The sequence below is a fragment of the Paramisgurnus dabryanus genome, chromosome 21 (assembly GCF_030506205.2).
Source record: "Paramisgurnus dabryanus chromosome 21, PD_genome_1.1, whole genome shotgun sequence".
Taxonomy (NCBI): domain Eukaryota; kingdom Metazoa; phylum Chordata; class Actinopteri; order Cypriniformes; family Cobitidae; genus Paramisgurnus; species Paramisgurnus dabryanus.
Genome location: NC_133357.1, coordinates 5,641,282 through 5,666,575, shown reverse-complemented (window position 1 = coordinate 5,666,575; position 25,294 = coordinate 5,641,282). Strand labels below are relative to the sequence as shown.

At 36.5% G+C, this 25,294-nt stretch overlaps 1 protein-coding gene across 1 annotated transcript in view; it reads right to left on the bottom strand.

Annotated features, from left to right (window-relative positions):
* gpsm2l (G protein signaling modulator 2, like) overlaps positions 1–25,294 on the bottom strand; it is a 26,200-nt gene extending 906 nt beyond the window's left edge. Inside the window, exons 1-14 of the mRNA XM_065285181.2 lie at positions 25,153–25,294; positions 12,185–12,406; positions 11,969–12,104; positions 11,582–11,721; positions 10,924–11,047; positions 9,788–9,903; positions 9,137–9,292; positions 8,951–9,059; positions 8,632–8,770; positions 3,973–4,049; positions 3,690–3,878; positions 3,318–3,471; positions 661–887; positions 1–572 (exon numbers count right to left, since the gene is read on the bottom strand). The exon at positions 1–572 is cut by the window's left edge and continues 906 nt beyond it. Coding sequence (XP_065141253.1) covers positions 420–572; positions 661–887; positions 3,318–3,471; positions 3,690–3,878; positions 3,973–4,049; positions 8,632–8,770; positions 8,951–9,059; positions 9,137–9,292; positions 9,788–9,903; positions 10,924–11,047; positions 11,582–11,721; positions 11,969–12,104; positions 12,185–12,406; positions 25,153–25,157 — 1,947 coding nt within the window. The 5' untranslated portion in view covers positions 25,158–25,294 and the 3' untranslated portion in view covers positions 1–419. The remainder of the gene's footprint in view (positions 573–660; positions 888–3,317; positions 3,472–3,689; positions 3,879–3,972; positions 4,050–8,631; positions 8,771–8,950; positions 9,060–9,136; positions 9,293–9,787; positions 9,904–10,923; positions 11,048–11,581; positions 11,722–11,968; positions 12,105–12,184; positions 12,407–25,152) is intronic.

Genomic DNA, 25,294 nt, shown 5'->3' with positions numbered 1-25,294 from the left:
GATACTGAGTTTAGTGTTAAAATATATAAAATTACTTCAAGTCTACTGTCCAATATCAGCTGATTGTCTCCAAATTACGTCCAGTTAACCAGGTGAATGAAACACATTTCAGTGCGTTGTATGACATCCCTGAGGAAGAGACGGCGGTTTTGATCCGATTCAGAAGAAATCCTTAAATCCAGTTCAAAATGGGAAATCTTGAGATAAAACCAAGACAATATTACAAATAAACTCAAATGGTAAACTTCCTGAATTCATCTCCTTCTCCAAAAATTCTTCATGTTAAGCAGGAAGAGAAACATCTCGTAGTGTCCGATTTCCAACGTGTTGAAAGGCATTGATTCACAAATAAAACCATAAGATCCAAAACATATTTGGTCTAATAGTGCTTCGGTATACCAGCTTCAACTTAAGAGAAGTCAGGATTGGTCTGCGGGTAAGATGACTCGCTGCTCATCAATTCTTTTGGCCTGTGAACGGAGAATAAGACTGAAAAAGTCTTCGTCTGGGACCGTAGGGCCTCTGGATGGAGGAGGTGGAGGAGCACATCTCTGATCATCTAACCTGGATCCCTGTAACAAACCAGAGTTTTAAGGAACGTCAAAAAACACGGGAAACCCACAACCCCAAAGAGTCACCTCATGTGTCTGGGCTACCAACCTGGCACTTTATTAGCATTTCAAAGAAGTCTTCTTCTGGTTCTTTGTTATCTGCAGAGGCCATGAGTTTGCTGAGGACATCCTGACTGTGTCGCTGGTCCAGCCGTAGACCCGGCAGACTGTCCACGCTGGCACGCTGTTCGTCTAGCCGACGACTCTGTGAACTCGCCAGCAGATCTAGTAAGTGCCCGGGCTGTGCCAAGGCATCCGCTGCGGACTCGGAAGTAGCTGAACGAGAGAAAAACAGCACATTGTGGCACAAAAAAACTCCTATTGAATTCAGTTTACACCTGAGTAAATTTATATGACATGTTAAAGGCACAATATGTCATTTTTGCAGGTAAAGGCATAGCTTGATGACACTGTGAAGGAATGATGGGAGTTGTCATCTTCACCCTAACTGCCAATGAAAATGCATCCAGCGGGAGTACATGTTCATGGATTATGTAATGAAATCAAGTTACGTTATGACATAAGCCAACAGACTGGCTTGATAAACATAACAACAGAGTGATGTGCTATAGACGGTTTCATCGGAAGTAAAGTTCGGATCCAGACGTGTATCACGTGCGTCCGGTTTCATTTTTTTAATGGTCTGACTAGTTGCTAAACTGATCTCTTGAACAAATGCCTCGTCGAAAATAACAAATGTTTTGGTTTCCTAGGTAATCTATGTGTTGTTTTTTTGCTTGTTATATAAATAAACTACGTTTAAAGGACTTTGTTGTTATTTATTCTTAGCGGAGTTTACCGGAAGATACGTGCGGACCGCGACATGCGCTTGTTTATGTTGTTACTGCTGAAACCGTCTATATGCTACAACAACCTAATTTTTACATGCATGTGCCACTGCGCAGATTGATCTGCATATGACATCACTACATGACAGTCCTGCTATCAAATCGCTATTGCAATACTTTCCGCATGAAATAAAAAACAACTATGACTTCTGTCTAAGATAGTAAAAGCAGAAACTGAGGATAATGCAGACAGGTGTGGCAATGGGGCGGAATGTTACGCTAGTTAAAATGGTGGATTGTAAGTGCCTATGAGAAAAAAAATGCATAGCCTAACAATGTGCTAGTGGGTTTGGATATTTTAATGCAAAAATCTTTAATATTTAGTTTGAATGTATGTAGTGCCACGCTAGGTAGTTATACCCACTTTATACCACGGGTCTGTTGAATGCTGTATTCTGATTGGCTGAGAAATGTTCCGTGTGTATGCATTAATTACTGATAACCGCACACCTAACTTGTCAAATGTCTTTAAAATAGGCACCAGAGTAATGTCTGTGGTAACTGTGGTATAAAAGAAATAATTGACTCCGGTTCTTTGAATTATTTGAAAATATTGCACACCCGCGGTGTTACCTTTTATACCAGCATTGGGAGTGCATTATTTTCTTATAATTCAATGGCCCATCGACAATTATTCCTTACTTAAAACGTATTAGTCCAAAACTCTTTCGGCTTTACGCTAAACAAATGTTCTCAGCTATTAAATTAATAAAAAGAGAGCATCTAAAATGTAGTGGGAGGTGGAGAGTGCATTGGTTGTCGCCAGAGCCGATCCTTCCTATACGCAGGGTACGCAAGCTGCGTAGGGCCCAGCACCATTAGGGGGCCCCCTTGCTCTTTAATTCATGCAGCACAACACAGACCAGCTGACGAGTGACATCATTGTGCATTCAAAATGATAACAAGAAGTCTGATCTCACGATACTTTAATTCCAGTTGTCAGTCGTCTGAACTGCTCCGCATGCGGTTGACGCGCCTATCAACATGCGTCTTGATATTCGGTTATGATTTAAAGCTATCCGTCCGGAGCAGGAAAGACAAAAAGCGTCATAAAGGTGTAGGAAAAAGATTAAGAACACATTAATGTTTAAAATTCCTATTTAGTCTTGACTACCCATGTAATGGATTTTTAACAAAGACTGCAGTCCAAATCACTACAATAAATTTTAATGTAAAAAAATGCTTGTACACATTAATAATCAAAATCTTTCATACGTGTTAAAAAAATAAACACATTTATTCATGCATGATGTTGTGTGACACCTTTTTAAAACAATGCATATTACATCTAAAGTTAGCATATTTGGAGAATTATTGATGTATTTTGACATGTTTACCCTTTGGTTTTACTTTATTCATAATTTTCAATTTGTTTCCCTGATAATCTACAAAATGTATTTGGCAGTAGACCTTAATCTAAGTACTAATGTAACTGATTGTTTTTTTTTTCAGAAAACAGGTGTCAATGTTATACTGTAGTTATTTAGGAAGTATTCTGATGAGTGTCACAGTAATGTACATGTGGCAAAAATGTACACCTTTAACATAATACAACGTGTTTTAGTTAACATTTTGTTAATTGCTACATTTAAGCAGAGACAGTAATTTTTTTTATGAATGTGCTGACAAGGCCCCCTCACAAAGTTGCTTAGGGCCCCCAGAAGTCCAGGATCAGCTCTGGTTGTCGCATGTAAAGCATCACTTCTAATTTGCATAAACTTTTAACATTAAACTTTAAATCACCTACAGCTAAAACCAAACAACTTTTGTCATTGCAAATCAATGTAAACACAACTTATTTACACCTTTCAGTAAGGTGGCACATGTCAGTATAGTCGAGGAGGAGGGGCTAACTCACATTTCCTCATGGCTATGGGTGGGGTTTCACAGAGAGGGGAGGGGTCAGGAGGACGGTTTGCATCTAAAGTGCACCTCTGGTCATCCATACGGCTGCCTTGAAAGCGGGTTAGAAGGTCAAAAAAGCTGTCGTCACCCAGTGTGTCTGGAGCATGCTGTGGAAGAGCATCATTAAAAAAAACAAGAAACCAAAATTAGCCAATAAACACACAAAGTTGAAACTAAATTAAAGCATGGTGCAAGAAATATGGTTGTTTTTAGGGTGGATAGTACCAATATAGTGCAAATAATATAGGGCCAATAATGCATGTTAAAGGAGAAATGTGTCATTTATTCTGGCAAATTATTTGACATTTTTGGCTAATGCCTGTACCTGGGTGTCCAGGTTGGGTGATGGTGTGTCAACACTGTTGTTTTCTGCTGTCGTATCGGGGTTCGATCCATTCAGCTTGTGTTTCTTCTTACTGAAGCGATTGATGAAGAAAAGTTTGGAAGATGTCTTGGCTATGGATGATTTACTTGGTGTTTTGGTCTGCTGTGGGGATGTATTCTCCTCACCCGACTGTACACAGAAATGCACAATTGTAATATTATTAAAAAGTGAAAGAAGTTTAAGTATCTGCATTTGAGTATATTTTGTGTGTTAAATCTCTCACCATATTTTTGTCAGTGCTGAGTTTCATCAGTTCCATGTTCTCCATACTGAGTCTTCTGCTGCCTCTGGATCTTTCATCTACAGAACCAGAGGTACCGTGAGTCTACTGTTAAAGGGATAAGTTACCCAAAAATTCTCTTACATTTACAGTTTTAGCAGACACTTTATCCAAAGTGACTTACAATGCATTATTTTATCAGTATGTGTGCTCCCTGACCCTGGGTTCGAACCCGTGACATTTTTGCGCTGTTATCGCTATTCTCTACCACTGAGCTATACAGAAGCACTTACCCTAAAGTTGTTACAAACCTTTATTCATGTCTGTAATTAATATCTAAAGATCAATCAAGCAGAAAGCAAGAGCACCATTGACTTCCACAGTAGGAAAAAAATACTATGGAAGTCAATGGTGCTTAAAAAAAGGCTTGGTTACAAACATTGCTCAAAATATCTACTTTTGTGTCCAGCAGAACAAATACATTTATTCAGGTTTGTAAGAAAATAAGGGTAAGTAATTGGAGACAGAGTTTTCATTTTTGGGTGAAGTATTCCTTTAATATTTCATTCAGTTAGTGTTTTTATACACAATCTTCCTCATGTCAGTCAACATAATAATGTCTGTTAACATGCATTTTAAATGTGCAATAAGAAATGTTATGTTTCACATATCCTTCATACATATATATACATATATATATATACACATAAAATTTTTTAAATATATTTTTAATAAAATTAAACATTATTCACATCTTTTGACCAGTGCCATTTTCATGAAAATTAAAGGTTGTTAACAATTTTAGGTCCTTTTATCCCATGTGAAAAATTTGTACACTTCCATAATGTATTAAAAGGGCTCTACTTAGTTTTTACACATTTTTTTTACTGAATATCTTAAAAATCCTCCTTAAGCACTTCTTAATATGGTTTTAAGATTATCTATGTATAATTAATTGTGCTATTTTGAGACACCATGAGTACTCCCAGTGGTACCTAAATACATTTTTAGCACATTTTAGTTAATATTCAAGGTGTCCCAAAATAGTACACATGAGTAATATTAGGTGTTCTTAAGACTATCTTAAAAAAATGTTGTGTGCGAATATAAGTACACTATGAAAGTGCCCTTATAAAAAGTCTTGATTATTTTTTGCATCTACTAAAAGAGTATTTCATGCTTGGTTGTTAAAGAGTAACTAAACCCTAAACCAACTTTTTTAGTTAATGATCTGTAAGAATGATGCTTTATTAGTGCTGTTCATTGATTTTAAAGTTTTTTGACATTTGGATATATGGGGCCCTATCTTGCACCCAGCGCAATTGACTTTGTCAGTGACGCATGTATCATTCGTATTTTGCACCGGCGCACAGCTGGTTTTTCCCTCCACAGACGCACGTCAGCAAACTAGGGAATGAACTTGCGCTCCCTGGGCGGTTCAGCGCAAAAAATGAGGCGTGTTGTGGTGCAAACCATCCCTGATGCTATTTTGCAGTTTCAAAAAACAATTGCGCCACTGACCAGAAAAAAAAAGTTTAAAGTCAGTGGCGCGTTGCGCGTGGTTCATTATGCTATTTTAAGGGCGCATGCTTGACCATAATGTATAGCGTGCACAACGCGCACACACTTTGCTTATCTAATCTACACAGATGCAACAGTTATTTTTGCAAATCATAAATTGTTACACAAATAAATATTAATACACGAGATAAGGGGAATCATAGTGGTGAGCATTGTGGTGATAGTTTTTATTTATTGTGTGGCTGCGTTAAAAAATTATCATGCAAATAACGATTAAAATATTTTCATAAGTTTGTTGTGTGGCTGTATTACGTTTATTTTATGTAAACAATAATTAAAATGTTTTCACAAGAAACCTTAATGTATATGAACTTGATTTGTAAGAGTTCTTGGGTCCGATTTCAAAGCCCCCAAACCCTTTCAGCGGTGAGGGTGGACGCAGCGATCTCCTCTGCTGGCGTCAGGTCATGTGTAGAGGCAGATCCACCTCCCGTTACACGGCGTGCACGATTTATGCTGGCAAGCTTGGGATTCCCCCGTCTCCTGACATCATTGTAGCGCTTGGCGCAACGATATGCCAGCTGATGAGACTGTGGCTATTTCCTCTCACGCCTGTTTAACCTACGCTGATTTGGGCGGGTTTCTCCCATCCCCATACAAAATAACTTCTCTGTCTTTGACTGCTCTTACAAAAACGTGGGTCTCCTCGGCTGTAAACCGCTCCTGGCGTGCGCCTGGTAAATCCGTCATAATAATAGCAACCCGCCATGGAACTTGCGCCCTTGCGTTTAAAGAGAATGTTGGATAGCGTTCTGATTGGTTTATTTGACGTTACGCCCCAACCACATCTATGAATAATGAACCTACTTCAGACAAACCCCTTATTGATTTGCGCCCGGCGCAAGAGTTATTTCTCCCGCCGGGAAAATAGCAACAGCGCCCAAGATCCGCCCACAAACTCACTTGCGCGTTGCGCTTCGCACTTGCGTTTCAGATCGTTAAAATAGGGCCCAAAGTGTTTCAATACTACAATATATGGTGTAAAAACGTCTGACTGCTGCCCTCTTCAGGTTGAACGGTGGCTACTGCAGTTGAATTTTCCTATTGGATGTTGGGTCCAAGATATAGCTTGTGACGTAAGCAGGTTCAAGCTCACCACGCCCTTGTTACGATCTTACCACACACTTAGTTCGTCCCCCCTATCTCTGTTGGGATCTGCCCACTTTTCTTGCATTTTTCAAATATTGCAGTGGGTGGAGTCAGGCTCTGACCAGGGGTTTAGTTACTCTTTAAAAAAAACTTAATTTTCATTGTAGTCGAGTCAGTGACAAAAACGGTTTGGCAAGATGAGACATTCAAAAATCTTTTTAAAAACTTGTTTTAAAAGCATGCATCCAGTATATTTCAATGCACATAGTGTATTTGTGTTAATTTTATGCAATAAAAAATTACATTTGCACAATTTTTATGAAAGTTAAGACTGAATGAACCTGAAAATGTCAAATGGTGTAACTGCCAATTACGCAAAAAAGAGAAATATTAAATATATTTTCCACTTTGATGGCATGTATGTGTAATCATTAAAAAAATTCATTTTAAAATATCATTTTATTGGTTATTTCTAAATGTAAACTATTAATTCATTATTTTTAAATGTAAATTTTAATGCGTTTTTGTAATCTTTGACAAATGATGTAAAAATGTATGTACAAAAATCATATTACACTAAACTAGATGATTATATTTTATTACACATTGTTTTATGAATATATTTATATTTTCATAAAAAATACTAGTCACACCAGTTGACACCAGTTACACCAAACTGACATTTTTGCAATTATCCCCTAAATATTATTTCAAAATGAAATAAAACTAGAAATTTAAGACTTTGTCCTCAGAAAAAGAGCAAGTAATCTGCAAATTTATTTTGAAATTTAATCTTTTTACATTTAATTGAACCATACGGACACAAAATAATTAACGTCACGTCATTGACCTAGTCCCAATAAGCCATTCGTCATAGTTCTTGAAAATATATATATATATTTTTTTAAAGGTGCAGTGTGTAATTTTTAGAAGGATCTCTTGACAGACATGCAAAATAATATACAAAACTAAATTATCAGGGGTGCATAAAGACCTTTCGTATTGAACCATTATGTGTTTATTGCCTTAGAATGAGACGTTTTATCTTAATACACAGAGGGTCCCCTTACATGGAAGCCGCCATTTTGTGCAGCTATGTTTCTACAGAAGCCCTTAACAGACAAACTTTTTTACTAAGTTGTCTCCAATGATGACCTGTTTGTCCGGTGGTGGCTACCGTAGCTTCTCTATGTGGTTCAAAAGCAAGAGGTGAGCAGTGGACTGAGCCGTTGGTTGCAATTCACAACCTCATCACTAGACGCCGCTAAAATTTACACACTGCACCTTTAAGTGAATTGGACTTTGAGTTTTAACTTGGAGACCTTTGTATGCTTAGACAGCAAAATTACACACTAAAAGATGAAAATGTGAAAATGCACAATAGGACCCCTTTAATATGGCAACGAAAGTAATTGTCAAAAGTAATTTAAACCCCTCTCTTAGATACCGTTGCATATTAATACTATTAGTAAAGTGACAATATATTATACCTTTGAGTGTGGTATCCATATGTTATGTTTTGGATTTCCTTCTTAATGTTTTGTTTTCAATTAATGCATCATTTAAATGATTGTTTTATCTTAAACATTATTTTGTATACTTGTATTCATTTTATTTTTATTTATTTATTTTTAACTTATTTACTTTTATATCATAAGTTCTAAATCTGTTTTGGTACAAATATTTACATTTATCTATTGAATAATAATACAAAACTGTGTTGTAAACATATAGAAAATACTGTAAAGGCAATCTATAAAAATACTTACTGTTTAAATACAAATCGATTACTTTCAAGTCTTTGGGAATAAGTGGGAAATACTAAGTTATGTATGTATACAGTGTTGGCTTTAGGTTATACCACATTTTTGTACATGTTCTGACAAACATAGTGAAGCATGTTGAAAACAACTTGAGGACATGTGAAGACGTTCTCAATATTTAAAATGCATGATTCATGATTTTATTTAAAGGGTTTGTTTGTGTGGTTACCAGGTGGACTGCTGTCAGACGGTATCCTTTCTATGAAGGTCGGGCTGTTTATGTTTGAATTATTTTGTTTGAGACCCAAAACCAGCTGGAGATCCGATACGTTCATTCTGGCTGTCAGCTCTCCGCTGCGGTCACCGATCTGAGCCGCACAAATACACATAAACACCAACAACATTAAGGAAAGTGATACACAAGTTAACATAAACAAACTGAATGGGTCCTGCACGCCGGGGTCTAAACAGAGGAGCATCAAAACATTTCCTGTGCCGAGAGGAAAAAATCTTCCCATCTTATCTTTCACATGAGAACATGGACACACCTCTTTCGAGATCTCCAGATGTTTCTGGGCACAGCTCATGGCCTGTTCGTGGTTTCCAAGTGCGGTGTAGGCGTTCCCTAGACTCCAACAAGCCCGGCCTTCTCCAATCCTACACACATCCAACAGCAAGACCTCATGAAAACTGCCAAGTAATGTTTGGTTTATTTTCAACTTGTGTGTATGTACCTGTCTTTTAAATCTTGAGCTATGGTGAGATGTTTGAGATGATAGTCTATAGCTCTCTCAAAGTCCTGTAGTAAAGTGTAAGTGTTTCCCAGACTGTAACAGGCCTGTGCTTCAACAGCCCGATCCTTCAGCTGCCGGGCCAACTGCAATGTGCGCCTGCAACACAGACAACGCAAAAATCAGCTCATTCTGAACTCAAAACAGTTAACAAGAAGTACTATGGTATTACCATGGTATTACATTTGGACACAGAAATCAAATGAATAGTTTCAGAAGTGTAGCTCTATCCTCAGATCTTTTTCACTAAATTTAATTTCCTCAATATAATGCAAGAAATTTGAGAAATCATATAGAAATTATTCACCCTTTTTTATTTCGGATCTTTCATGAAAGTCATTCATCTGTTTCAAATAAAAGTACATCTTAGCAGACAAAATCACTTCTTATTTAAACTTCAACCATAATATATAAATTGGTGCCATATGGAGCTGCGGCCTGGTAGTTAACTCATTAAGTCATTAACGTGAGCCGCAAGTTCGAATCCAGCTCACAGTATAGCAGATCATTTTAACAATTCAACATTTCCTTTCTTGATTATCTGTCACGTCTAAAAAAATAAATAAAACTGTACCAATAAAATGTTCAACTAACTTGTAATGTTCAGCTGCGACCTCAAACTGCCCGAGGAAAATGTAAGCATTTCCAAGGTTACAGTACGCTCGCCTCTCCGCAGACCTGTCGCCAAACTCTTTTGCAATAAGGAGACGCTGTAAAAAAAGCATACATTTAATTTTTTTATAGGGCTGTCAATGATTAATCGCGACTAATCGCATACAAAATAAAAGCTTGTTTGTTATAATATATGTGTGCATATATATATAATTTATTTATTTATTATAAAATTCTTAGATTTATACATATATATATATACATAATAATTACACACAATACACAAATATATTGTGCAAACACAAACTTTTATTTTGTATCCGATTATTCGTGATTAATATTTGACAGCCCTAATTATTAAAGGTAATACATGAATCATAAGCCTTTGTGCTTATGTTTATCATGAATAGTGTTATAATGTAACTAATAATGTATAGTCATTGTTAGTTATTTAATAGTTTAACTACCATTTTCAATGCTTTTAAAAAGGTACTCACAACATTGAATAAAAATATAATATATACAGAGTTCTCAACGTTTTATCATTTTTTAACAGGAATAATGAATGTCAAATTGAATTTGCGTTTTATACACAACTTGATACGGCACATTTAATTCATTTCTCACTGAGAAAACTTAAGAGTAACATTTAACCATCAAAACGTGTTTTTTTTATCAAGGACTGCAAGTAATAATAACTAATCGGTCATCTAAATAAAAAATAATAAAGCCCTTTACTATTTTTTTCTGATTTTCTTAACAAAAACTAACACACTACGCAAACATAAAGAAATGATTTTTGTAATCACCAATACTGTTAGTTTAGGGCAGCTGTGGTATGGTCAAATAAATTTGTTTAGCATTGTATATCATAATGGTACATTTTTTATAACCCATAGTTGGGTAAAATATAGAAAAACCTTACCCAACTAGTGGGTTAACAGTTTTGGTTTTCCATATTTTACCCAAGCATGGGTTAAAACAACCCAGTTCTTTATAGAGTATCTATACTGTTGTATGTATTCTAAGGTGTATGTTTTTTGTTATTGTACACAAATACAATTATTTACTGTATTCTTTAGTCCAATAATTGTGTTGACGTAACGTAGTATGAATACCTGCTCATGGGCAAGAACAGCATCTTGGAAATTTCCCAGCAAATAGTGCGAGTTGCCAAGGTTGCCATAGGTCCTGCCCTGTGCCGCTCGGTCACATAACTCCTTCACAATGACCAGATTCGCTCTTTACACCAACAGGTAGAGGACAAAGAAGATGAAGGGATCAAACAATGCTTAAAGAGCACCTATTATGCAAAATGTTGCATAACCACCCTACAATGAAAAAATCCACCCACTCCTTTTTAATAGCGATTAAAATCAAAGCAGTCTCATTAGACATGCGGTTTTGATTTTCTTGTTTATGTGATGTCACACTGATAAAGCCTGACTGACAGTCCTGCATTACCATAGTTTTCACCCTCAGCAAGTCGTACCCTGTCCACCATCATTTTTGGGGAAAGTTACTTTTAAAAGTAATGCATTACAATATTAACTAATTAGTTACTAATAATATAGATTGAATGCAATGTTGGTCGCTTTGGATCTGGCAAATTCATAAATGTAAATTTAATGTTGCTATTTCTTCATGAGTCATAAGAGTTGTGAACAACATAGAAGGAACTCAATGATTACAACATTTGTTTTGGGTGAACTATGCCTTTAAAATCAAGGAATTATAAAATGTTGGCTTGCGTTGTCTTCCTCAACACATACTCACTCGTAATACTCAGTCGCTTTCTTTAGAGCAATACGCGCCTCCTCCGGAAAATCTCCAGGGTCCATACCACTCCAGCATATGTTCTTTCCTTTGGCGTGGTACACGTTCCCATAATTATACAGGGCTCGAGCCTGCCCCACCTACCAAAACCACACGCACAGGCACACAGACATACAGATAACATACAGCAGTGTGACTGTCATTTCAAATACATGTTTAAGGAACAAGCATAAATAGTTTAGGAGGTTGTGAATTATTCAAGCATAATTTAAAGGTTTTGCCATCACTTACTCACCCTCATGTCATTATTTTCTAAACACAAATGGAAATGTGAGGCACATGTTTGATCATACATTAAGTTTGGCAGTATGTCTTCCACGTTCTCACCTTGTCATGGAGCATCCTGGAAATGTCCAGGTGTCTTTGGCAACAAACTGCTGCTTCATCATAGCGGCCCAGAACCTTTAATGTGTTTCCGAGGTTCCCGCTGGCTTTAGCCTCTCCCAGCTGATCTCCGATAGTCCTGAAGAATCCACATCATAACATAAATAATCTACAAATAAAATCTAATAGAGACAAGTGTTCAAACTGTGAGATCCAGACCTGGTGAGGGTGAGATCATGGCGGTGATATTCGAGTGCTTTGTTGTAATCGTGCAGGTGAAAGTAGGCATTGCCCAGTTGACTGTAGATGGCGCTCAAAATCTGCAGATCTTCTGTGCCCACCTGGATGGCCGACTCAAAAAAGGACACACCTGCGCTGTAATCGCCAACTTTACACAAGCGCTCACCTTCCAGAGCCAATTCAAGACACGAAGCCTCCATCCTGCAGGGGGCGGTACAGAGAAATAAAACACTGAATATAACCTTTATTTAACTAGGAAAGTCACATTGAGGTTGTAACCTCTTTTACAAGTGAGACCTAGAATGAATGGTATTTGCTGCCGAATATTGCCGATCAGATGTGGATTCTTATAAAATTGAGCGCTGGGTCAAAAATGGACAATCACAACATTAGGTTGTAATTGATCCTATACTGGGTTGTTTTATAAAAAAAAAACGTTTGTCCCGTTTTTACACAATGCTGGGTTGACAATAACCCAGCATTTTTGTAGCGCACTGCGTTTAGTAAGGCATTGCACTAGCAACACAAATGTTATGGTCAGTGTTGGGGAAAGTTACTTTTAAAAGTAACGCATTACAATATTAAGTTACTCACAAAAAAGTAACTAATTACGTTACTTAGTTATTTTTCATGGAAAGTAATGCTTATGTTACTTTTTAGGTACTTTTGCTTTGGCTGAGGCTTGATCTCTTTCAGGCCTTGCAGGTGTTTTTATGACTGAACAGCTCTGCATTCAGAAATTGCATATTTCATCACAAAAATGTCAGCTCTGTCTTGCCATCTCAGTTTATGACCTAAACTGTTATCACACAGGCGTGTACACACAAAGTGCATAATGTGACTATGTTTAGTTTAATTCAGTATTTAAATCATTTTTATATCAAATTAATTAAACTTAAAAAGTGACTTGCATTGCTTTTTATAAAAGTAACTCAAATATTAATGTGTACATTTATAAAGTAATGCGTTACTTTACTCGTTACTTCAGAAAAGTAATATTATTATGTAATGCACGTTACTTGTAATGCGTTACCCCCAACACTGGTTATTGTTGGGTTACAGGGAACCCACATGTTGGTAATATAGCTTAAATGCAACCTGCAAGTCATTTCGGATAAAAGCATCTGCCAAATGCAAAAATGTAAATGCGAACTACTTCATATTACTCTAGTTTTAAAGGTGCCAAAGAATGCATTGAAATAATATGTTAAATTGTTCTCTAATATCTACACAGAAGGTAGGCTATGTGGCTTTATTAAGTGCAAAATTATTCAGAGAGGATTTTTCATGTCCATTTACAACCCTAGGATTTGCCCTTAGGAATGAAATTGTCTATCTATTTTTACCTTATTTATATGGGTCATGAATAAAAATGTTGAGCTCTGCTCTGATTGGCTGTTTCTCAGAGCAGCTCCTTTCAGTAGCTCTGTGTGTGTGTAAACAGACTTTATTTTTTATTCTGTATCAGATCCAAGCTTTTGAGGAATAATCAATTGTTAATGGACATTTCTTAGTGGTATTTTTTGCAGGTTTTTTCAGTATGGACTGCAAAATGTAACTGTAACGTCAATAGAAGAACTTCAGCCTAAATGTTAGCAGTAAGTAGGAGGAAACAATCGCGTTTGAGGCTCATAATTAATTATTATGTCATTACCATGTACAGAACTCTTATTATTTATGTATGCCTACCGAAAAATCCAGCATAAGCTGGTGAGCTGGTTTTAGCTAGTCTCCCAGTTAGGTTTTAACTGTTATTGCTGGTGTAGCAAGCTGGTCTAGCTGTGTTTTGGTCACTTTTAAAGCTGGTCTAGCTGGACTTAGTCGGTCATGCTAGAAGACCAGCTAATCCACCAGCTTGACCAGCTTTGCCAGGCTGGGAGGACCAGCTTAGACCGGCTACTGCCACCTTAAACCAGCTAAAACCAGCTAAAACCAGCTACCAGCTTGTGCTGGATTTTTCAGTAGGGTATAGGTAAATACAGTTTTACATTCTATGGCACCTTTAAACATAAGGCTAAAAATAACCCAGAATATTCCTGTGAGAATTAACACAAACACACAAAAATACTGGAAACGAGGTGAAAATAGTTTCTTTCAAGTAACAAGATGTATAAAAATGGCATGAAGTTGATCAAGTGGGAAAAGAAAATAAGAAAATAACAGCAACATCAAACGCCATTTACAAAAGTTAAAAAAATGTAAAATGAATCTTAAATTGCTTAACCAAGAGACCGCAGAACTGACTAAAGTCTTTCAAACAGATTTACTTTGAAAGGAATAAGCTACAATCAACATACTAGTCTACATGCTAGTTTACTTATCTAAATGAGGATATTTCATAGACTCCTGTTGTTTTTATAGAGGATGTTTATAACCTAATCCTAACTGAAAACTGAATATTAATTTTTACAATTTAAAAGACAAACTTTATTTACTATATTTTTTGTTGCGTTTTTACAAATCAGAACGTCCCAAAGGGAGGTTTTGTTCAGGTTTTGCTCACTTCTGGATACAAATATGTCCCCAAATACAGTTATAAGTAGGTACACATACACACGATCAGATGAGCTCATGAGTAAAGGCGGTGTAATGTCAAAAATGAGTCATATAGTGGAAAAACAACAACTCGGAGAGCAAATCTGAACTTCGGCAATGAATACTGAATATGTGTGAGACTGACTGTAAATTATTGAGTTAATAAAGTGACAAAATCAAAGTCGTATTTGACATCTTTCACATTAAAGTCATATCTGACATATTTGAGACAATAAAACTTTATTCCTTGGCGGAGCTACACAACATTACTAAAATAAAAAACACATGCAAGCCACAAAATATCTGTTTGTGCAATGTTGTTAAACTTAGAAAAAGAGGAAGAGTTTTATTGTTCAAAGCTATATTGCATTATGTCTTGTTAGGATTTGTAAGGCATGCTTTCAATAAAAGTATAATTAAATGTTTCTTTGATGTCACCCTTTCATTCTCATGTTTTACTTTACCCAATCTATTTACCCTCTTTCATTACTACAAAAAGAAAAAACATTGTTGCAACAAATAAGAATGTTGTAACTATTTTAACAAATAAAATAACACTTTGTTACAAGCCCTAACACTTCACCTTTATTTCACCCCCAGAGTACTGTAGTGGCCGCATGAACTTATTTGACTTGGGCTTAGCACCTAGCAACCACCTAGCAACAGCATAGTAACACAAAAAAACATATAACAACAGCACAATGACACCCTGGCATTTCCAACATCTTACCTCTTCTCCTTTTTATCTTTATGACATCTAAAGCACTGTCTAGAGACAGACATTTCAATTTTCCGGATGACCCTCGCACCTCGACCGTGATGGATATGTCCTTTAATTCTCCATGGGGTACAGCCTAACACCCATCGCTTTGACTCCCTCACGTTAAGACACATGATCAACTGATTGACCACTTTCAAAAGAAGCCCGAATCCAAGATCACCCCCCAGCCTCCACTTTGCTATGCAGCTTAACCAAACAAGGCTTTAGCAACCAAAATGTTTTGCAGGGTGCAAATGCACACAGGGTCAACCTGAAGCTTAGCCGAAACACATGCAACATGTACGTGTCACCTACGGACACCTGATGGCGGGTGTCAATTTCAATTATGGTCGAACCATCAGAGAGATTATTGTAATGTAATGTACTCGAAAACCATAAGAGTTTCTGTACATGAAAGTTTGGTTTTCACCAACCATGTTTCCATTTTTAACCAGCAACAAACCCCAAATCTGTAATGTAACTCTGTAATAACGTTTGTGCTTCGTGAACCTCAGCCACAGAAACAGTCATGCAAGGCCACGCTGGGAAAATCCATTAGACAGGGTTAAATCCTACGCTTTGATCTCAGTGTCCTCAAGCACAAGGTTGACAGCGTTCACGTGTTTATTTCTTTATCCTTGAAGAAATCCTTGTATCAAGCATGTACTACAGTAACTCAAACTTCCCATGAGACGTCAGCTCTTTGATCCTCACTAAAACAGCAGGACATAAAACGTTGGGTTGTTTTAATCTACAGTTAGGTAAATATTGGACTGAACCAACTGTTGGTTATAAATAAACCTATGCTGAACACTAATTCTGGGTGTTTCAACCAGACGTGCGCGTGCCACACACGTCCTGAAAAGTGTAGCCAAAACATTTTGATCGCCCCTTGGTGGTTGGCTACAGTATAGATTATAAACCCTGCCCTTTCCAAGTAAACAAATGGGAAATGAGCCCTAACAAAAAATCTAATAAAAATTTATAAATCAAAAATCTCAGTGATAGTTTCTGTTACCTTATCGTGTTTATCATGTTGATGTTTAAACCCTGGTTTTACAAAGAAGGCTTAAGGCTAGTCCAAGACTAAGATGCATGTCTGAGCTGTCTTAAAATAAAATTATTTTATCTGAGAGATCTTAAAATATGCCAGTGCCATTGATATAATACGTTTGGTTTAAGTTAGTTATTAGATGCTATGAAAACAGGGTGCAACAACTTGATTTGTGTGTTTGAGTTAAAGAGCAACTATTGTCAGATTCACGATTTTACATTTCCTTTAGTGTATAAGTGTGTATTAGTACATGTTAACGATATGCAAAAAGTACAAACGCCAAAGTAAACAATGACGAAAATAAATCTCTTTTCTTGGACTAAAACAAACACAATGATTGTAGGCAAAAGTTTACTTCATGGGCCCGTTAACACGAACAAGACCGACATTATCATAATACCGCCCACTTTGACTCACAGCATGTAAGTTAACTCCTGTCAGCATTGCATTGCATCAGCGAATCTTTCAAACATTGTAAGGAGCGTCACATTTCCGGCTGACATCAGAGGTATTCAGGCCAATCACAACGCACAGATCAGCTTGCCAATCAGCGCTTTTCAGATCGATGAGTTTTATAAAATCAAACCATTTGAGGAAGGCAGGATATCTGGAGCTACAAAAATGTACAGTGTTTGGAAAATAATGTGTTTTTAACCATAAACCACGCAAACACATTGTGTTATAGGGCTGTAACCATAAATCGTGTGTCTCATTAAAAAGACTTGTTTAAAATCGATTCTGCATCGCAAGGCTGTGATTCTGTGTTTCATTCGCAGCTTGTACGTGTACTATGCCGTTTTGGTCAGTAAGAAGTCCTTATCAATCTAAAATCATTATGAGTCAGAGTTGTTTATAACGTGCATTTAAAAAAGCAACACTAGTTAAATAAAATCATTCAAAATATTCTTTATTATCATGAAAATACCTGAAACTATCAGAATAAATATCCTTTTAGACATTTCCTGGAAAAGCATCCGTAACGCTAAACTTCTTCTGTGGCACAATTGGAGTTTCTGCACGAGAGCGCCCTCTGGCTTTTGGATGTGGTGGCGTTTCACCGTAATTCATTCAAATTCATTCATTGAGAAAACACGCATTTGCTCGATAAATCGTTACAGCCCTATTGTGTTATACCAAAGACACAAAATAACGGTTTTAGCAATGAAATAGGTGCCCTTTAAATGGGAAAATGGGCGGGGCTTGATAGCTCCACCTCATGATCACTACTCCTCATGTTGCTTTAAATTATGTTTTTTGGCGCAAGAAGTCAGGGGTCATTTTTGAAATATTTTGACTTCACTTCATTTTTTTTATTTACTATGAAAGTCGTCCATCTATTTTTAAATATAGTTTTTTAAACATCAACCCATGGTTGTACACCAATAACCCAGCATAGGTTTGTTTATAACCAACAGAGGGGGTTCAGTCCAATATTTATCCAACTTTTTTTAAGTGTATGTTGCTCATATTTTGCTTATTTTTAACATTTAGCTCATGTTCCAGTAGCTAGCGCAAAGATTATATGTTCGATTCCCAGGCAATACACACACTACAAATATATAGCTTAACTGCGAATGCAAGCATTTAAACATTTTAAAAGACTAAAATTTAAGTTTGTTTCTCTCACAAATGGCTATAGAGATCCTCAATAAAACACAAATGTTGTACGGACTGCTTTGTTAGATTTTTTGTCTACTTTAAAGCACGACAGCTCATTCACTGCAGATTTTTGTTTTACGATAAACAGAAGTATTAACATTATACTAAACGCCCTGCTTTGTTCCACAGAAGAAAATCATATGGGTGTGAACTACATGGAAGAGACTGAATAATCACGCAAACTTTTATTTCTTTAGATCCTTGTTTAAGTCTTTCTGTAATGCAGGTTGGAATCAACAATTTATGCCAATCCCCGTCAATAAAAGTGGAAAAACCCTTCAAACAACTTGAGAAATACAGAAGACAAAACAGTACCAACAAGTGATGACCTCTTATTTTAATATTTAAACATGGCTATTAAAAATTTACAACGAGGAGATCTCACAACTAATCCGAGCCCTTATATTCTCCAGCCTCAACCAGCAGGTCCTGTATTACATTTCAACCCAGTTTATCTGATGGAAAAACAAACTGCCTATAGACAAATGATCAAATCTTTTGCTAAGCGACATGCTTTTTAAGTTATTTTAGCTGAAACAACAAGATGTGTAGTTTTAAAATACTTCATAAGCACTAAAAACAGTTGAGTTGCGTTAGCAGGCAGCAGAACGCAAGATGAATATTACGGTAAGATCAACGGTAAAGTATGTAAACAAAACGTTTTGTGTACAGGACAGCAAAACAGGTTTTCTCTCCTACCTGGAACGGACATGGAAGTTTTGTTCCTCATCTTTTGCGATCATATCCATTTAAACGCATAGTAGGAATCCACGTTTAAAACAAAATACAGCAGTAAAGTCTACAGAGAGTTGGTACTCGAATGAAGTTGGTAATCGTATTGACAAACATGAAACAGTGCGGATGATCGTATTAACCGTGTTGGAAACACTCAGCATCTGACAGGCGGCAGGAGTAAAAAATATCTGTAAGAAACATGAGCCGGTCTCTACCACACACATGCACGCACACACACAAAACAAATTTATTCAAACGTAGTCTTCTGACTTTCTTATGCAACTTATCCATCCTTATCTTATCCATCCTTTTATCAAAGACACAGAAAGTTAATATTGTATTTTCAGTTTAACACAGAAATGTGTTTGATAATGTCAAGGTATGAGGAAAACTAATGTCTGGTAAATACAAATTAAGACTGAAACTAGCAATTTTGACGAATGTTTTCCATTGAACCAAGTTTCATTTAAAGGCATGTGACACATCAGACTGATCTATGAGGAAAGAAATGAACAACTCTTGCTCTATATTTATAGATGCAAAATATTTCTTAATCGTAAATCTAAAAATGTGTGGGATAGCTTTTTGTGAGAAACAGACTTTTTGTTTAAAAAAAATGGATCTCATAACTCAAATTTAGAGGACATCAAAACGTTCGGCTTTTTAATGGAGGATATTACTGAATGCTTTCGTTGTATGTGAAGGAATAGCAAAAACTACTTTAAAAGCATTAGTCCATTTTTTTCAGATAATTTACTCACCACAATGTCATCCAAAATGTTGATGACTTTTTTTGTTTAGTTGAGAAGAAATTATGTTTTTTGAGGAAAACATTCCAGGATTTTTTCTTATTTTAATGGACTTTAATGGACCCCAACACTTAACAGTTTTAATGCAGTTTAAAATTTCAAAGGACTTTAAACGATCCCTAACGAGGCATAAGGGTCTTACCTAGCGAAACCATTGTCATTTTTGGCAAGAAACATAAAAATATGCATTTTTAAAGCACAACTTCTCTTCTTCCTCCAGCTGTGTAACGCGCCAGCGCGACCTCACGTAATTGCATAATGACGTGGAAAGGTCACGTGTTACATATATGAAACGCACATTTGTGGACCATTATAAACAATAAACTGACACAAAGACATTAATTAGTATCATTCAACATACAACAACGTTGGAACGGTCCTCTTTCTCCACACTTGTAAACACTGGGGCGTAGTTTTGCACATCCGTGACCTCTTGACGTGATGACTAGGGGTGTGACGAGACACTTAATCCACGAGACGAGACGAAACACGAGATTGGGTTCACGAGAACGAGACGAGACAATATTTTTACACTGTTTAAGAAACCCTCAATGATAAAATAAATGAATTAGAAACTAAAATCACGTTATTTTTAAATGTTTTAACTAATCAAGGACTGCCCCTAACAATTATTTTGCTAACGGATAATGAAGTAATTTGTTATTTTGGGGTAATAAAAATAGACCCAAGTGAGCAGTAGCATTTAAAATGACATAATAACGAAGATGCAATAATAATTGGTTCAAATAAAGTATTAAGACCAAGTTACATTAAGCAACATTAACAAACACATTACATTTGTGCCCTATAAATAAAAAGCATTATGTATGTATTATAACAAATGCCTGCAGGGGGCGATAGTGGACTCGTCTCGCGAACGCTATCTTCACTTTCACTTTAGACGGAGAGAAACACTTTTTTTTTAGCCAAACAATGTTTAAATCCATATTAATATTTTAATATATGTCCATTTCTTTACACTAGAAATGATACAGACACTGTAATTTTTTGAGAAAGAACATGCAGACATTAAATCATGTAAACTCTGTGTGAGGGTTTAATCTGCTGAGACTTCTGACACTGATCAACAGACAAACACACGCGTTTCAGACTTCATACGAGTTCACAAACGAACATTATTGGAAACCTAAACAAAAAAGCAAACGCAGTAAAAGACAAATATAATGCATGCACTGTAAAAGGGTCAAACAGAAAGCTGCATCCTCCGGAGGTCGCATATGCAGGCTGCATACGTCATCAAGGTTTATTTCAGATCATTAACTGAGCATTACATTCGCAAGTCGTGAGCATATTACAACAATTTGCGATTATGTAAATAATTAGTATAATTGTTAATAGTCCTAATAAGACAGTGATGAAGAAAATGCAGTTTAAAAATGCGACCTCCGAAGGATGCAGTCTTTTATTTGAGAAACGGCCAGCACCTCCACAAGAAATCTCGCGAGACACATGTAATCTCGCGAAACACTTTTAATCTTGCGAGATCTTGTCGCACGAGATCTCGTCACACCCCTAGTGATGATGTATTACGTGAGGTCGCGCTGGCGCGTCACACGACCGGAGGAAGATGAGAAGTTGTGGTATAAAAGTGCATATTTTTACTTTTTATTGCCAAAATGATAATCGTTTCGCTAGATAAGACCCTTACGCCTCGTTTGAGATCGTTTAGAGTCCGTTGAAACTGCAATTTTAAACTGTATTAAAACTATTAAGTGTTGGGGTCCATTAAAGTCCATTAAAATGAGAAAAATCCAGGAATGTTTTCCTTTTAATTTCTTCTCGACTGAACAAAGGAAGACATTAACATTTTGGATGACATGGTGGTGAGTGAATTATCTGGATTTTTTTTTAAGAAAATTAAAGACTAATCCTTTAAGAAATACCAGACAGAGCTCACACTTGTTTGTTTTTCAGGAATTCCCTGTATTGAACAGACTTCTAAAGGCATTGTTCATGTATAAAAACACAACCAATTGTCAAAATTATAATACTCAGGAAAAGACATGCATGCTCTTTGCAGGTGACATCCAAAAAATATCAACAGCAAGTTTGTTTGATATGATTTATAAACACATTTGATCACATTTGGCCATAACACAGTTTTTCTAATGGGTCTATATCCAGTTCTGCGTGCTTTATCAAGCACCATCAAGCAAAAGCCATATAACTATTCAGAAGTTCACTAAAGCCAAGCATGTGATTTTGCTTTCTAAATATCTCGACACAATACAGAAGCAAACTGGGAATATTCAACATCTATATTTGCATACTAAAGTTTTTTTTACTCTCCAATAGTTTCATAATAACACTGAGTCACGTAATGAAATAGTCTGGATGGTTGAAAGCAGCGTTGTGTACAGTAATAGCCTGGATTATAAGAATAAAACACAGGCCCTTGTGCTCTTTAAATAACTGATTCATTAAATTGTTTATTAACTGGCAGTGTAGACACAAGGGCTGCTGTGTGCAGTCTGTTGGCCGGATCTTATCCAGGTGTTCCTCATAAAATCCCAATGGAGGTTTCTGAACACAGGGAACTTTGGAAAAGTGCTTGTAATGAGACAAGTATTCGCTTTGGGAGAAGAAAACGTTCATAGTTTTTCTTCAAATAAAAAGAAATTCTGCCTTTCATAAAGTAAATGACTGTTGTCATGATTTTATTATGGCATTATTTTCAAGTCCATTAAACAAATTCCTACTTCATTAATATATTGCTTCCTGAGGTTTTCATTCTTAAAGGTGCATTGTGTAACTTTAGAAGGTTCTCTTGAGAGAAATACAATAAAATATAAATAACTATATTATCAGTGATGTATAAAGACCTTACATAATGAACTGTTTTGTTTTTATTACTCGTTTATATTTACATCCACTGCGAATCTCCTTACATGGAAGTCGCCGTCATGTTTCTACAGTAGCCCTAAATGGACAGACTGCCATAGATAGATGGTTTCATCGGACGCACATGCGGTGACGTGATTACCCGTCTGGTCGGAACTTTACTTCCGATTTCTGTTTGCTTAATGGTCTGGCTAGTTGCTAAACTAAACTCTTGAACAAATACCTCGTCGAAAATAACAAATGTTTTGGTTTCCTGAGTAATCAACGTGTTGTTTATTTAGCTTGTTATATAAATAAACTACATAAAAACGAACTTTGTTGTTATTTATTCTTAGCGGAGTTTACCGGAAGTTACGTGTTTTCCACGAAAGCCGCTTGTTTATGTTGTTACTGCTGAAACTGTCTATAGAGCGCATTTCTGTCACTTCGTTGTCTCAGGCGATGATGCGTTTGTCCTGTGGCAGCTACCGTAGCTTCACTATAGCCCGATTTGTAGTCGTGCGTAATTTATACGCCGTAGCTACGGTGTAGGCTATCCGTAGCCTGTGTGTAGCTCTGTGTAGCCTGACGTGCACATCGCAACATTTTTAACAGTGCATCAGTTCTACGCGGACCGCAAGCGCTGCGATTGGTCCACCAGAACCCCTCCCGTCAGGTTAAAAAAACCTGTGTCATAGGTATTTCATAGGCTGCTACTGTGGTTACACGCGTGGATACTGCCTACCAGCAGTCTGCGCGTGTGTTTGCACGTCGACGCGGACAACAAGGCACAAGTATAAATGAAAACCGACGCGGAACCTGTGCAGCCGCAGCTACGCCGTAGGACCTACGCACAGCTATAACGAGCCCTTATGCGTTTCGAAAGGGAGGGGTAAGCTGTGGACTGAGCGGTTGGTTGCAATTCACAATCTCACTGCTAGATGGCGCTAAAAATCTACACAGTTAACCTTTAACAACGGATATCATTAGATTTTCATTACTACAATACAGTACTAAAAGGACAGAAGTATATAATAAAGGCAATTCAAAATCTGTATTTTTCACTGTACTTTTATACTATTTTTACTATAATATAAAAAGTATGAATTATAAAAACTACTATACTTTAATAGACTAGGAATAACCATTATATCGTCGCTGTCTGATGAAAACCACGTATGTCCATTTTGCCGATTTTGAGATTTTTCGACGGATTGAATGTCCAGGTTCATTTCCGTATACAGTATGCTTTTTTATGATTTTAACATCTTTTTTTCTTTCTTTTATTTCTCCCAACTCTGCTGCTTCTCCTCGTTCGACTTATGTTTACATTCGCGAGGCTATCAACATGGCCGCCACGTCACAGAATGCAACGCGGCGCCCGGCCCAATTAATGATCGGAAGAACGCGTATCGACCACCGTTACTGTAAAATATGCACGTATGTCCATTTAAACTCAATTTTGGTCAAATGTGGATTATATTATTACACTGGCAAAAATATGGTTACATGTAAAGATGCCGTACCAAGTATGACAACGCTACATGCAACTGGATCGGAAGAACGCGTATCGACCACCGTTACTGTAAAATATGCACGTATGTCCATTTAAACTCAATTTTGGTCAAATGTGGATTATATTATTACACTGGCAAAAATATGGTTACATGTAAAGATGCCGTACCAAGTATGACAACGCTACATGCAACTGGTTTTGAAATACGGTGTTTTTTTCACTTCCTGAAAAGTAAGTGTTTTGGACATAGGTGAGTTTCATCGGTTCATCGAGTTTTTCTCCATTAATATAAAAATGTAAAAATTAATTTACTTTGCATTGCAGTACTGAGAATCACAACCTGCTAAACTGTCACAGTTCACAAAATAATTTTTACTACGTAGTATACTTTAGTTTTTACCATGTTAAACTGTTGTAAATGGTAGTTTAATGTTATATATTATAGTAATTACTACACAATGTATATTAAATTATTCAGTAGCATTAACTACAGTAAAAACTAGTAAACACTGTATTATACTTTATTATTTACTACAGAAAAGTTTACAAAATTATTTAAGAATTTTAGTACAGATAGAACTACAGACGTTTACTAGTAAACACTAAAGTGAACTACAGTAATTTCCCATGGGGGAATTAAAATATAGTTTCGTGTATTTTATTTTGTGGTGAAATATGACAATGCCTCGTGACATTTATCCATTTAAATTCAACGATTGACACAATGTAGCAGTGAATGAATCACAACTTTGTTTACACAAAGTTGTTAACTGTCATATGATCGCCCCACTTCCAAAATATCTCACCTTATACTGACGTGTCTTTATTATACATTACAGACATAAATGTTGACTAGTGGCAAGATTCCGAAATGTTTGTACGACAATAATAACGACTTAAACAATAAGAAAAGAATAGCGTTTTTTTGTAAGACAATATTAAAGAGTAGTTTGATCCCCGTTAGTGGTGAACGCCTTTGGCAATCTGTACATGCACAAAAACAGAGAGATGAATCAAATAAATCAATGTAACTCATACCTCATACACTGTCAGATCTATACAGCTTTATATCTGTAATCGCGCTAACGTTACATCTCCTGGCTGCGTTACGAGAGTTTATGATTTATCAGGAAGCATCGCAAAACTTCTCACTTTTACTCCGCCATGTTTTCTCAAGATA